We start from the raw sequence: 15,000 nt of genomic DNA, 5'->3' as shown, positions 1-15,000 counted from the left end.
GAGAGAGAGAGAGAGAGAGACCCGTTTATGTGCTGATAAGAGGGACACCAGATCCCCAATATCCCTTATTATAATAAAACTGACAGCTGGACAGCAGTGGAGCTGGTTGGAGTGGGACTTACCGTCTCATTACTATGGGGTGTCTACCTTTTTACAGTTCACATTAATATGTTTCTACCAAGGCCTATGGTCTACCATTTTACACTTCACATGAATAAATCTCTACCTTAACTCAGCAACCCCACGTCAGCGTTATTTGCCTCTTTAATGGCAGCTCTTTATGGTCTGTATTTTATGGTATGTATTGCGGGGGGTCCTGCGCCCCAACAATGTTCCCTGCACTCATTGCAATGTGGTCGGCCGTCTCTTTTGAGGGGGGTCCGACTCCTGTACCCCCACAATGTTCCCTGTAATGGGCAATGTGGTTGGACAGCGTGTGAATAACCACACCATAATTGTGGGGTTCTTTCTACCCTTTTTTGATTCAAAAAAAAAAAATCTTAAATGTATATTACCGGTATCCCACTCAGCCCAAGTCAGCTATTTTCATCTCTTTTGTGGTTGCTGCCTGGGTGCTGATTTGAGGGGTGCTGTACTGAGTGGGTGGGCTGGTGTGTTTATTAATTACACCTCAATAAGGCGCTGTTTCCACGTAGCAGGATATTTTTTTAGCAGGGTATTTTTTTATCCTGCTTGTATTGGTTTTGCATTGGTTTTGGCCTTCCGTTTCCACGTAGCAGATATTTAAAAATCCAGGTGCAGGAGAAAAAAATAGCAGGAGAAAAAAAATATCCTGTTTAGGGGTCTGAAACGCATTTGTTACAATGGAGGATTTTTTTTATCCACATGTTGCGTTTACACCTAGCAGGAGAAAAAAATACCCTGCTAAAAAAATATCCTGCTACGTGGAAACAGCACCTAAGTGGCAGGTACAGTATACGCCACGTGCTTAACGGCCAACGGCCAACGACCAACAGCCGAGTAGCCGAGGACGTTTAAGAAATGTTGCCATTTTGAATTTGCTGCATTCGCTCTGGACGTGAGATTGACATGTTTGATTCAGTTAATCACTTATCAGGCCCTCCTTTTGTGCAGACATCTACTTTTTACAATCATTTGAAGAGTTCAGATGCAAAACCCCCTAACACCATTTCTGAAGACCCGCACTTCTATATTTTCAGAGAACCCCGTTGTTGGTTTGGTTTACATTCATGTACTTGATAATACATATAACTAGTTATATGACATAAATAAACTAAAAACATATGCAATTTTGATAACTTTGCATTAAATAAAAATGAATTAAGATTATTTCCTGAAAAGGCACTTAGGGGGTTTTGCATCTAAACTCTTCATTGATACTATTTTGTCATGCGCCTGATCTTAGTAAGGTAGGATGTGCTGAGCATGCAACCCCCCCCCTTTACGTAATTGGAGCTACTGTATAAAGTGGTGGAGCAGTATGGGGGGTTGATACAGATACTGTAGATAGGGCTGAAGTCTGGGATATGCCAGTAAGAGCCAATCTCTCTCTCTCTCACACACACACACACACACACACACACACACACACACACACACACACACACACACACACACACACACACACACACACACCAGTAAGAGCCAATCTCACACACACACACACACACACACACACACACACACACACACACACACACACACACACACACACACCAGTAAGAGCCAGTCTGACGCGTTAATCCCCACTGCAAACAAGCTGAAGCACACAGTGTGACAGGGAGCAACAGACACACACCGAAACCGACACCGACACCGACACCGACACTCACACACACACACCCACACACACACACACACACACACACACACACACACACACACACACACACACACACACACACACACACACACACACACACACACACACACACACACACACACACACACACACACACACACACACACACAGGCAATCAGATGCAAAGAGGGGTTCTGAAGGTGTTGCAGAATATCCAGTTTCTGTAACAATTTCCCACAGGAAAGGTGTGGCTTACGATGGCCCTGGGCTGTTTATTGGGCGTTACGAATGTGTCATTTTGGCATTTAAATAGCACCATAGCCAGATCGCGACAGTTAAATCGTGCCACCCCTCCCAGCACTCTGATTGGAGCCCAAGATCTGGTACCCTCGCTGATGGACAGAATCCATGCTGTCTTCCAGATCGGAATGATTGTGCAAAGCAGCAGGGGATTTCCTTCCCAGGCTACTCCATAATAGCAATAATAATAATAATAATAATAATAATAATAATAATAATAATACTTTTTATTTTGAGCGCCTTTCAAAATATCCAAGGACAGTTTACAATCAAAACAAATACATAACAGTAGGGAAAGTATAACAAAGCTTCAGTGACTTAACAATAGGAGATATTTTAAGGATAATTAAAATGCAAAAATAAAATAGAAATAAAAGTACAATAAAAAAAATAAATGTTTTGAAATAAGAAAAAGAAGTAGAATGCATTTGAAAATAAAATAAAAATAAGGGGGAAAAATAAAAATACACTAATAATTAAAATTAAGTGGAAGTGCCTGTCAGTGAGGTTGAAAAGCAGACGTGAAAAGGTGTGTCTTCAGCTTAGATTTGAAAGTAGACAGTACTCCACACCACCTTTACCCAGGCCTGACGGTAGGACAGAGCACAGCACAGCACAGCACAAGTCTGACGCTTCTTTCACACCAAACTTGCCGAGCTGGTAGGCACAACAATCAGTCCCTTGTGCAGAGCAGGGAAGCGAGGGGGAAAGCCAATGCCTCCGTGTGTTAAAAGAGGGAAAGCCAATGTTCTCCTCTGTGTTTTGGACCCCTCCGTCAGAACAATGGCTATCCCCCCCCCGTTGGATTAGGTGAGACCAGGGCCACCGACAGCTTTGGCCGGGCACAGGACAAAGTCATCTGAAAGGGCCCCCCACCGAATACATACAATCATGCATGACAATTATGATTAAAATACTGTATATATACAAATTAAAATTGCCCCCCAAACAAAACAAAAAAATCACTTTGCTTTTGCTTTATTGATCATGGGAAAAAACTGTGCGTAAACCTTCTAAAATGAGGAACAGATGATCAGTCAGTCCCCCCTCTCTCTCTCCATGTCCCTGGGACAACAGACCTGTTTGTGCCCCCCCCTCGGCTTCCCTGTAGGTGAGATCACAGTGTGTGTGTGTGTGTGTGTGTGTGTGTGTGTGTGTGTGTGTGTGTGTGTGTGTGTGTGTGTGTGCTGAGGATGCTCCACACATCCCCGGACAAAAGGGAGATGCGGGCTGGTGAGGAGAGCTCTTTCACCCAGACGATAAGGACAGACACTCAAACTCTCTATCCCAGGCTCTGGCCCTCACTCCAGGGGCTGGATTGGCCTTAAGGCATCCAGGGCGTTTACCCGGTTGTAGCAGAGATTCTTTAAGTATAGAGATATGCCAACATAATAGGTTTCTATGGGCACCTAATGTGACCAGGTTCCGGTCTGCCTAAAAGGGTGTCATAATGCTCCTAGCATTGAATAGAACAGTCCTCAGGTCTGCCTAAAGGGGGATTTCCCCCCCCAATAATAGAACCAGGAAACAATGGGCCAATGGAACCTCTCTCTCTCTACTCTCTCTGGTTGTAGTGTTCTTAGAATAAGATTAACCTGTCGCGAGATTAGGATAGTGACACATAACTAGATCATAACTAGAGTAGAATGATAGCGAGGCAACCATTATTGTACATGTGTCCATGCGAGGGGAATGTGTTTCATTAAAGCTCCATAAACGGACATACATTCGTGTGTGTGATTCCTAACACACCACACCGGTGGACTGTCAATGATTTTGGGCCTGCTCCTCTCCTCGTGCAGTGGTATTAGTCCTTGGGTGCATCCCAATATGTGACCTTGCCTCCTCCACTTGCCTCCTCCACTCGCTTCTCGTCATGATGACATCACTGACAACAGCATTATATTTCAATATCTTGCAAAAGCTCAATTGTAGAGTCTTTTTCTCGTTTGCAATTGCTATGGTGAATGAAAAACAGTCCCTCAAAAGTTGTTGTGGTTAGGCTGACAGCTGGGAAACTTTATTGTTTTCTCCACGGAGGAGGGGCCAGGAGGCGGGACGAGGAGACAAGCACAAGTGGAGGAGACAAGGTCACATATTGGGATGCACCCCATATGCCAATAGCTACAGCTGACCTCTCCGAGCCAGATTTAAATAATCATTTTGGCTGCTGCATGTGGTGAGAATACATTGTAGCTCGTTATAGATGACTAAACATGTTGTGTCACAGGCTTCATTGTCTGTCTCAATGTCTGGCGGATCACTCTTGGCGATGTGGTGAATGGTCACCGCTCATCTGTTTAGAAGGTGCAGGTGAAATATCTGAACAAAAAAGGAGACAATCTGCACACCTCCAAGTCTTTTTGTTGTGCAAAAGCTTTACTGGATTTACAATGCCATTTACAATTTTCGATGCTAGACCTTCATCAGACTGAAAATGCCCGGCCCGGCTGAATCCTCCATCTGCCTCTCTCTCTCTGTTGCACGGGGCTCATGTTCAACACGTTCCCACTGTAGAGGAGGGCAGCAGGGGGGGGGAGGGAGGCCTTTGTTCCTGGCTATGCTCACTACACACAGTCAATGGAGGAGGACAGGAGCTACACTAGGCCTACACACACACTAACCTTAAATAAAGAATGATGAAGACAACAAAAGTGCACCACCACTCTTTATTTATTTATTTATTTTTAAAAGTCTTTTTTTGGGGCTTTTCAGCCTGTATTGGTTTTTGTGAGACAGGATAGTGGAGGAGCGACAGGAAGTGAGCTGGGAGAGAGAGACGGGGAAGGATTGGCAAAGGACCCGGACAGGGAATCGAACCCAGGTCGGCCGAGTGGTAAACGTGTGCCCTACCATATCAGCCACGGTAGGACCACCACCACTTTTAAACTCGTTCCGGCACCATTGCACAGAGCCAATGGAGGGCTATAGCTACAGTACATGACACACAAACCTACAAGAAATACGGCTCATAGGTGCCGGCATGGCCGTAACTACCATTGAGGACACAGAGGTCATGTCCTCAGTATTGTTTTTTCCAGTAATGTAAAATTTATCTATGATGAAAATTGATATATGATCAACAATGATAAATTCAGTCGGTATATGCCACCCCCAACTGTCCTCAAGGCAGTGATTAATGAACACAAATGTAAGAGTTTGACTGAAGTGTTTGAAGCATACTAAATGTACAGTATGCAGTACAGCACACGGTATTTGACCTCAGTATTTGAAAATGTCTGGTTGCAGCTCATAGGTGCCGGAAAGGGCTGATGCAGTGGTGTATTTGCATCCCCACTTTTGGGCTTCCTAAATGAGGCTTTCGCAACTTTTACTGCAGACAAATGAGTGGAGTGCAGCAGCAGTAACATTTTTAAGAAATAAAGAATCAAGAAAAAAAATGCAACACCTTAAACACAACTTTAAAACTCGTCTATTACAATGACTTGCAATGGCAATTACGGTATTTTAATACTTGTGTAGATTTTCTTTTAGTCACAATGCATGACAATTCTGATAAAAATCTACAATAAAATTACCCTCCAAACAAAAATTGAAGAGATCATTTTGCTTTTGCTTTACTGATCATGGGGAAAAGCGGTGCTTAAACCTTCTAAAATGAAATGTATTTTATGTGCCTTGTTTCTCAATAAATGATCACAATTGCAATGAGAATTATGAATAGTCATACTAGTTCAAAAATCCCACGAAACTTATTGTTAGGGCTTTTTTTTTTTAAAAAAGTGAGCAGCATTGCAATAGATTCATGAGTGGGCTCTGTAGCCAAACCACCGAGACATACAGCCTAAAATCCCAGAAAAAACTATCGCCATCACATTGTTTAAATTAACTCAACCCAGATCCAGTGACATGCATTCTATGACATTATCGTTTAAACAAATTCCCATTATATGCTAATCACATGAACACAATGGAGAAACAAATGCTTGTGTTTATAAATGCCGAAAAGACTCAAAGAAGATAAAGCAGTTGAAATGAAATGCACATTAAGTTAAGGCACATATTAACCAGGGTTTCTCCTCAGCTACAAGGCTGTATTGTTCCCGGTACCCCTTTTTGGAGAGCTTGGAAGTCCCCAAACAATGACTCCAATTCAAAAATAAAATGTAATTAGTTTAGTCAATGCCCCGTTATAAGGATCTGTGTTCAGCTCATGGAAGTGTTGCCAATTTTTACACTGCTCTGTTGGAACCGACAAAGCTATTTATCGGCTGAGTTATTTAGAGTATTGAAAATAAACCTCAGATGCCGGGAAAGATAGCCTCAAGTCAATAAATTCAAAGCACGGTGCTACAACTTGGCTGTGTGGGCTTGAGAAAACATTAGACTGCCAGTGTTAATATAAATTAATTTTCAAACAGCATTCCCCCTAATTATCACTAAGTAGGAAGTTATTAACTGTGAAAAATGAGCACAATATGACCCTTTTAATATTGTAATTTATAAAGAAATGAAATGTAGTGAACGACTTCAACTGCATGTGCTCTTATTTCACTACTTGTAGTTCAGTTTACTTCATTTCAGTTCAGAAGCTTTATTAGTCCCAATTGTTGTGCAGCAGTGGTACCTTACACCAGTGTTTCTCAAACCTTTTTTTAGGCGAGGCACCCTTTCAAATCATGAAAAATTTCAAGGCACCCCAAACCAACAAGCCGTAACATGGCATCACATCCGATACCACACAAGTTAGAAAAGTAACACATTTGGAGACATGTTGTCGTCACACGACTATGTTCAAAGTTGCAGCTGACTGGGGCGACCTTTATTTACTTTATTGTGCGTAAATGACAGATGAAAGATTCCACTGACTAGCATTAACTTATCAATTTAGAAAAATATGTATTATTACATAATTTATTTATCAGCCACGTTTCCGCGGTACCCCTGAGGGGGCCCGTGGCACCCCTGTTGAGAAACACTGCCTAACATGTCTCTCACTCTGTTGATCATCTCCCATTTCAGTGTTTAATTTGACCTTGCCTCATTTTCCTCTACCCATCAAAAATATAAATGTACACATTTTTCTCACTAAAACTTGGGACTTTACAGAAAAGATCACACATCTTGGTGGTAGGTACTTCTGTCGTGCTCTGTTGGACTATCATGATGACTTTGAAGTCTCAAATGTAAAAGGACCTCAGCATTAGTAAGCAAAGAGCACCACCTTGTGGAGTTTTAAAGTCACGACAGAACAGGGTGAATGATCATGCATCGTGATGAGCAAGCTCTGATAAAGTAAAACAAAAAAAGTCGCATGACAAAAACCTTGGTTTGAATAATTTTATTTCGACAAATATATATTTTTATGTATGTATATATGTGAATGTGTTTTTTTTTTTTTTGGGAGGGGCTTTGCATGATGGATGCCTTGAGCCAAAAAAACGATTTAAAAAGGACAAATAAAAAGCATAACCAAATGCAATGCATGCGTGCGTTACACCACGTAACTGTGCCATACCAGCCATACCAACCACTTACAGTACAGCTTACTGAGGACGCTGAGCAGACGCGACTAAGTTCACCTCATGGTGATGAGTCAAAGACTTGCAAAATGGCATTGTCATTCAGTGAAACGGATGCCTTCTACTGACTGTAACTGTAAAAAACATGACTTTATTTATTTATTGTTACAGGGAATTCATGAAAGCCTCGGCTGTCATCCATTCACTTGAAACAATTTAAAAATCGTGTTTTTTTTGCAGTTACAGTCAGCGGAAGGTGTCTGTAACACTGAATGACAAAGACGTCTTTGACCCTGATGCGTTTGGCACTGATTACTATTGTCGGCCTCAAACGCTCAGCTCATCTTTCACTCCTATTCACCAGTGTTGATTTCATGGTGCCACTGTTGCATTTGTTTTTGGTTAAACCTAAGATAGTTCAGAATTTATCCGATCAAACTACCTTTCCAAATAATCAACCCCATATCAATTTTTATCTTTTTTAAGAAGCTGTTTCAAAGTCTTTGTTTTTTGTTTTGCTTTTAGCTTTTAACTCTTGACATCCATCATATGAGTGACAATGATTCAATATCTTGCAATAAAACTTATCTAGTAAAAAACAAACAAAACAACAAAAAACAACAAGAAGACATTTAAACTCATAGTAAGCCATTCAAAGTTGTGCCGACTCCGAGGGAACCCTTCATACAGCTTCTGTGACACGATGATTCGGGAGTTGGTTGGGTGGGTGGTTGGTTGATCAATCAGTGATTATGTTCGAGTGAGAGAAATAAACAACTTCAGTAAAAACAAGAGATGATGTGACAATTATGCGACAAAAGTTTTGTCTCCAAAAGATACTAGGAAACGTTCCCGCTATGAAGCCTGTTGGTGAGGAGATAGCCAGTCGTCCAATCCGTCCACACCCCCACCCCTTCGCCTTTCACAAGCTGGGGGGTAGGAGACTTTAACATGAAGGCACACAAGCGTTTTTTTTTTTCTTTTACAGTCTTCAGAGGGAAAAAAAAATCTTATTGTTATTATCTTTCCATTTGGTAAGACGTTGGTCCCAATAGGCAGTCCGCTTAGAAGGAAGGAAAAAAGAAAAAGCTTCAAACTGACCGCGTCAACATAAAACTTCGAAAAAACAAACAAGAAAAGAGCCGGAAGAGACAGACAAGATAAAAACCAACTGCAAAGAGGAGGAGGAGGGGAACGTAATTACATTTTTCAGTATACAGCTTTTCTTAATTTCACTTCTTTTTAAAAAAAAGGGCAAAAGAAACACACACACACGCGCACACACAGCTAGGTTTTGTTTTTCTCCAAATCTACAAGAGTAAGTGAATAGACTAGTAGGCAAAGGGCTCCGTACTCCATACGTCAGCAGTACAAAAAGAAAAGAAAACAAAACAAAAGTAAATCACACTAATTAATAATGATGAGGCTATCGTCATAATCATAATCAGAGTCATGTAGCATAGCAGTAGAGTACGTAGGCTCAGATGTGAAGGGCTGTCGAGAACCCCTTTGATCCATCTACAGTGGAGACAACATCCCAGCATCCATGGGGCTCCATTAGCTTAGCATCCAATAGGGGCTCCAATAGCTTAGCATCCACGGGGCTCCAATAGCTTAGCATCAAAGGGGCCTCTTCTGCTAGCTGGACACTATGGGCATTCAGGGTACCTCCTGTCTCCGACCTACAGTGGGTACAGCAGTGGAACCCCCTTCTCCAAATTCATAGTGGGTACCAGTGGAACCCCCCCTTCTCCAAATCTTTAGTGGGTACAGCAGTGGAACCCCCTTCTCCAAATTCATAGTGGGTACCAGTGGAACCCCCCCTTCTCCAAATCTTTAGTGGGTACCCTTGTATCCATCTTACAGTGGATACATTTCAGCTTAGTTCCTCTGAATCACATCCCACCCCCACCCAGTGTCCCAGAGCTCTTTTGACCCCCACCACCACCACCCCACCCCCAACAGTAGCTGAACTGCTGCAGCCCCCCCTGTATCCACGTCACGTTCCTCTCTACAGTGGGTGTGTCTCTGCCACGCTCCTGTGTACCCCCCCGCCCCCCCATCCCAAAACAGTAGCTGAACTCCTGAAGTCCCCCCCTCCCCTCCCCGGTATAGCGCCGCTCTAGAGTGGGTGCATGTCGGCGGTGCTCCTGTGCGTCGTCTCCGGCTGCAGGGCGTACTCGGCCAGGCTCCGGCGGCCCTCCCTGAAGATGCTCTCCCTCCTCGAGAAGGGCAGCACCACCAGCACGCGCAGCACCGTCTCCATGTTCCGGAAGGAGCGGATGTCCGACACCTTGAGGGTGTCCAGCACGGTGCTGGGCAGGTACAGGTGCGAGCCCATGGAGTCCGACCACTTGGCGCGCCACTGCTGCGCCTCGCCGGGGAACGCGGCGGCGTCCGGAAGGTCCTGCAGGAAGGGGCTGACCAGGCTGAGGTTGAGGGTGCCGGCGGCGGCGCTGATGTTCTCGGGCTTGGCCAGCACGTAGGGCACCACCTGCATGCAGCGCATGGCGTCCGCGATGCGGTCCGAGAAGAGGTCGGCGATCTCGGCCGCGGCGTGCTCCACGGCGGTCAGGCTGATGGTCTCGCGGTACTGCAGGCTGAAGGCTTCCAGCAGCGTCGGGTGGGGGAGGTAGACCTGGAGGTAGAGGCGATAGGAGAATATAAGGGGCAAAACATACCAAAACCGAGCGGAACGGTCGCGGGACGAACGCGGTCTTTCTGCTTAGTTTTGGCCAGAGTGTATTTCTCTGCCTTGCACACTGACAGCGTCGGCGTGCGCGGCCAGTCCTGTTCAAAACCCCCTCACAGCCAAAGCTAACGTGCTACTTTGCCATTCATTTGAATGAGACACCGCCGGTTGCCGGTGTGAAAAATATGCTCGAGTTCCATTTTTCAAATGCAGCGCGGCGCGGAGCCGGCTCGCGGTACTGCAGGCTGAAGGCTTCCAGCAGCGTCGGGTGGGGAGGAAGACCTGGAGATTACATTACATTACATTACATTGCACTAAGCTGACACTTTCATTTATTCAAATGCGACTTACAACTATTATATTTCAGGGCATTGGTTACAGTCCCTGGAGCTATGTAGGGTTAGATGCCTTGCTCAAGGGTACTTCAGCCATGGATGGTGATGTAGGGAGAGTTCGATCCGGCAACCCCTAGATTGAAAGACCAACTCTCTAACCACTAGGCCACGGCTGCCCCAGTAGAAAGAGGGCCATAGGAGAATATCAGATCATGAGATCGAGTGCAAGATTGCTGGGTGGGTGAGGTAGACCTGGAGATAGATACGATAGGACATTATTAAGGTGTGGTTTCCACATAGCATGATATTTTTCAATGTTTAGGTGGAAATGCAACATGGGGATAACATTTAAAATGCCATTGTAACAGATGCATTTTACATTTTAAAGCCTACTTTTTGATATGTGGGTTTTAAAAATCTGTGTGCCATCACTGTGTTCACATTAAATTCATTGCTCGTTACAAATTGCACATAGATAAAATGCCTGTTTTTGCTTTTATGCTGTTTTTGTTTTTTTCGATAAAAAAAAAACGGAATCAAGATTTTCTACAAAAAAAATCATGACATGACATTTTTTGCCCCATTGCCCACCCAAGTCACGTCCAGTCAAGTGGACTTTGTCAAAAATCTATGTAATAGGGTTAGCACCGAAGATTGAAATTGCGTTTGACCAGTCTCCATCCAATGTGCAGTTGGAATAAACATACATAGAAGTGTGATTGAGTGACCAATCACTTGGGTTGTGGGTTATGATCTGACTAACATGCCAACGAGCCTGGCTCTTTGGTGTAGCGGTCAGAACAACAGTTTACTATACCAAGAAGGTCCGGGTTCGAGTCCCGGCTGGACAACTCCTACTCTCCTTCGCTACAAGAGGACTTTGACACACCTATACACAAACAAAAAGGCCGGCCGCACATTGGCTCCGACAGCACTGCGGCGCACTTTCGCTTCCGACATAATTCGGACCCCCAAACCCAATTTCACCCGAACATTGCATTGATAGTCAACGGGCGCCGCTGACAAAATAGAACTTGTCTCTAATTGCTATCCGACATCGGCGAATGTCCGCAGACATCGGCGCCAGTGTGCGTGATTCTATTGAAAACAATGGAATCGAATTTTAGCTGAGCAGTGCTCAGCACTTTGTCGGAGCCGGTGTGCGGAAGTCCTAACAGACACCCTTACCTGTAGTCTGGACGCCAGCGCCACGGCCTCTCTGAACCAGGTCTGGTGGTGTGCGTCCAGCTCCGCCTTGAGTTGCTGCAGGGTGGCGTGGAGGGCCGGCAGGCCGTTGATGGCGTGCAGCATGTCCAGCGGCTTGCCCTGCAGGTCCTGGCTGAGGTGCTGCGTGAAGCTCAGCACGTGCTTCAGCACCACCGCCGTGAACAGGAACTCAAAGTCCTGCAGCGCCTCGTGGAAGCGCAGCGTGTCGCTCCTCTCGCGGCCACTGGGGGCGCTCTCGCTCTGCATCTCGCCCAGGCAGAGGGCCATGGCCTCCACCACCGCTACCGCCAGGTCCAGAGCGTCGTGGCTGCGCTCCCAGTGCTTGCAGTTCAACCTGGGCCATGCAAAATCAATTCAATTGATATTTAAGTCACATTACATTACACTATATTGCATTTGGCAAACGCTTTTTAACAAGAATGACTTACAAGCAAGGACTTAATAGTCAACAACACTAGCAGATACAGAGTGCACAGGAAAAGTGGTTGTGTGTGTGCGTGTTTTTTAAAGTACATTAGTATTAGTTAAGTAGAGTACAGACACACATTCACAAAACCTAAAAACTGAAACCTGATACAAAAATACTGAATCAGAGCAAGATATCGCAAAACACGCCCACTCAATGCAAAAGCGTGTGCTCAAGTTGGGTATCCTAAGGGGGCGTTGTCCCCTACTTCTTCTCTTTTTGAGGTGTTTGCGCTAGACGTGCGCTACCGCCATCTACAGCGCTATGGGCACTTCATTGATTCTCAACCTCAGGACCCCGAAGGTCTCCTAAAGGGGCGTTCACCCGACATAAAGTGGATACCGGAAAAGAAACAAAATGACGCTTCTTGTTAGATCCACCTTCTTTGCCTGATAAAAGGCTAAAAGGCATTTTGCAAGTGTGTCCCCTCCCTACCTGTCGCGCAGCTCGTTGGCGCGGGCCTCGTCCTGGCTGTGCAGCCACATGACGGTGTCCTCCAGCCGCGCCTGTCGCCGCACGTCCGCTGTGAACCAGCGCAGCAGCTCCTCGGGCATCAGGTGGCCCCGCCCCCCCAGCGCCATCCCCGGGAACGAGCGAGCCAGCCACACGTTCAACGAGATGGAGGAGTGCAGCGAACACAGGACCTTTAGGAAATAAACAAGAAGACAAATAAACAAAACCAAAAAAACACACAAAAAAACATGGTTACTGTACGGTATGTAACAGTGCATACAATTATGCAACTCGAAGTGCTTAAATAAAGCGAAAATACTTAAAAACAGACAAAAAAAAAAAAAAGCAGTATGGTGTGCAGCACGTGAGACGCACCTGAGGGTAGCGCTGGGTGAAGGAGGCGAGCGCCGCTTTGACGTGCGCCCTCACCGTGCCGAGGGCCAATAGGGACAGCCCGCGACAGAGCGACATGTTTAGCCCCGCCTTCTCCGACAACACCGTCTCGAGGGAGTCGGCGAACGACTTGATGTCGGTGGTGAAGGGCAGGAAGGCCAGCGTCTCCTCACACTGGATGTCCTCTTTGTCCAGATAGCGGATGCAAATCGGGACGTACAGCGCCGAGTCGATTTCGATCTCCTGTTCGAGGATGATGGTGAAGTACTGCGAGTCCCAGACCTCTTTGAAGACTTCCTCCCTCACCGAGGCGCTGTAGAAGGACAATGCTGACTTGGCTAAGCTGTTCTGGGAGCCGTCCTCCATCTTAATCACGGGGTGACCGGCCTCGGTCTTGATCTGAACCTTGACGTCATCGACGTCGTGCGGCGCACAGGAGCCATTGGTCTCTACCGCCGGAGCAGGTTCTATACGGAACGGAAAAGAAAAATATTTCTTTGTTAAAGGGACACTGTGCAGGAAATGGTCAAAAAAAGGTACTGCAACTATGCTGCTCATTGAAACTGGGCTGCCTATTGCCAAATTTGATCTTTACATGAAAGTTTACTAAGTAATAAACAAATATTTTCTAGTATGGCCCAAGTACAATCCTTTTTGCAGCTAAAAATGGCTATTTTGGGAAATTCAGAATGGCGGACCATGGAGAAGATGTATGAAAAGTGCAATTTTTCCAGTCATAATGAATACTTAAAATTTGATGGTGGTGGTAAGTATTCATGAAAAAGGTAACATTAGTGAATGGACAGCATGAATTCAGGAACTAAGCAACTAAAAATCTCACACAGTGTCCCTTTAACAAGTTTAACAAAGAAAAACATGCACATCAGTCTCAAAAATGTTGTAGGTGCAGGAGTGGCAAAGTCACATGAAAAATAAAGTCTAATGAAGGGCATGCTGCCCGAAACGTCACTATATCAAAATAGGGGCCTTTAAAAGAGGGACCTTTGTGTGTGGACTTTTTTCAGTTGTCAGATTTACAAGAACAAGAAATAATAATAATAATAATAATAATAATAATAATAATAATAATAATAATACTTTCGTTTTATATAGCGCCTTTCAAAACACCCAAGGACGCTTCACAGAGTGTTGTGTTGGAAAGTGTGAGTGTGTGTGCGCGTCAGTGTGTGAGCATGTGTGTGAATGCATGTAAGTGAAAGTGCTTGTGGGACTAGCAGCCATAAGCCTCCAGGAAGAGATGTGTCTTAAGGTGTTGCTTAACTCCTTAACGTTCCAGGGGGCGCCCTCGCCCCCGTTTATGATCATATTTCATATTTCATATTTTGTGTATTGCACGAAATATAGTCACCCATCATACCAAATTAAAGCTTTCCCTTTCGTCTTTCCAGCCATAAGACTCATTTTTGACCCAAACACACACCCTGCATTCATTTCACTGTTTTATGAAGAAATTATGAAAAGTCATATTCGATAAAATTATGTAATCGCTTACCGCTGAAGACCTCGTAGCGTTATCAGATCGACCACGTCAATCAAACAAACCACCAGCCCCTTCCTTAGTCTTCATAGAACACACCCAGTGCAAAAGTTTTGGTAAATATCCTCACTTTATGTCCATCAAAGGCTTGAATTGGCAGCTGCATCTTGCAACATGGAAAAAACGCGACATTTTTTTTGCCGTTGAGAAGCAAAAATCCACCAGAAAGGATCTGTGTTCACACACTTCCTTGATATCTGCGTGCAACCACACTTTTCATCTGTAGATTCAAGTACCGTTTCACCAATGACAGTGAAGTATGTGATGACTCATAGGCTTGAAAGCCAATCAGTGCTGACCATGCATAACT

General features: G+C 44.8%; 1 protein-coding gene across 1 annotated transcript in view; it reads right to left on the bottom strand.

The window, feature by feature from the left end:
- Nucleotides 1-9,676: 9,676 nt before the first annotated feature.
- The window catches only part of si:dkey-250d21.1 (uncharacterized), a 79,466-nt gene continuing 74,142 nt past the window's right edge, over nucleotides 9,677-15,000 (bottom strand). Inside the window, exons 29-32 of the mRNA XM_063202747.1 lie at nucleotides 13,115-13,599; nucleotides 12,722-12,930; nucleotides 11,782-12,154; nucleotides 9,677-10,204 (exon numbers count right to left, since the gene is read on the bottom strand). Of these exons, the coding sequence (XP_063058817.1) occupies nucleotides 9,689-10,204; nucleotides 11,782-12,154; nucleotides 12,722-12,930; nucleotides 13,115-13,599 (1,583 nt within the window). The 3' untranslated portion in view covers nucleotides 9,677-9,688. The remainder of the gene's footprint in view (nucleotides 10,205-11,781; nucleotides 12,155-12,721; nucleotides 12,931-13,114; nucleotides 13,600-15,000) is intronic.

This window comes from Engraulis encrasicolus, chromosome 7 (genome assembly GCF_034702125.1).
Source record: "Engraulis encrasicolus isolate BLACKSEA-1 chromosome 7, IST_EnEncr_1.0, whole genome shotgun sequence".
NCBI lineage: Eukaryota > Metazoa > Chordata > Actinopteri > Clupeiformes > Engraulidae > Engraulis > Engraulis encrasicolus.
Note: the sequence above shows the minus strand (reverse complement) of the source record. Positions and strands in the feature narration are given on the sequence as shown.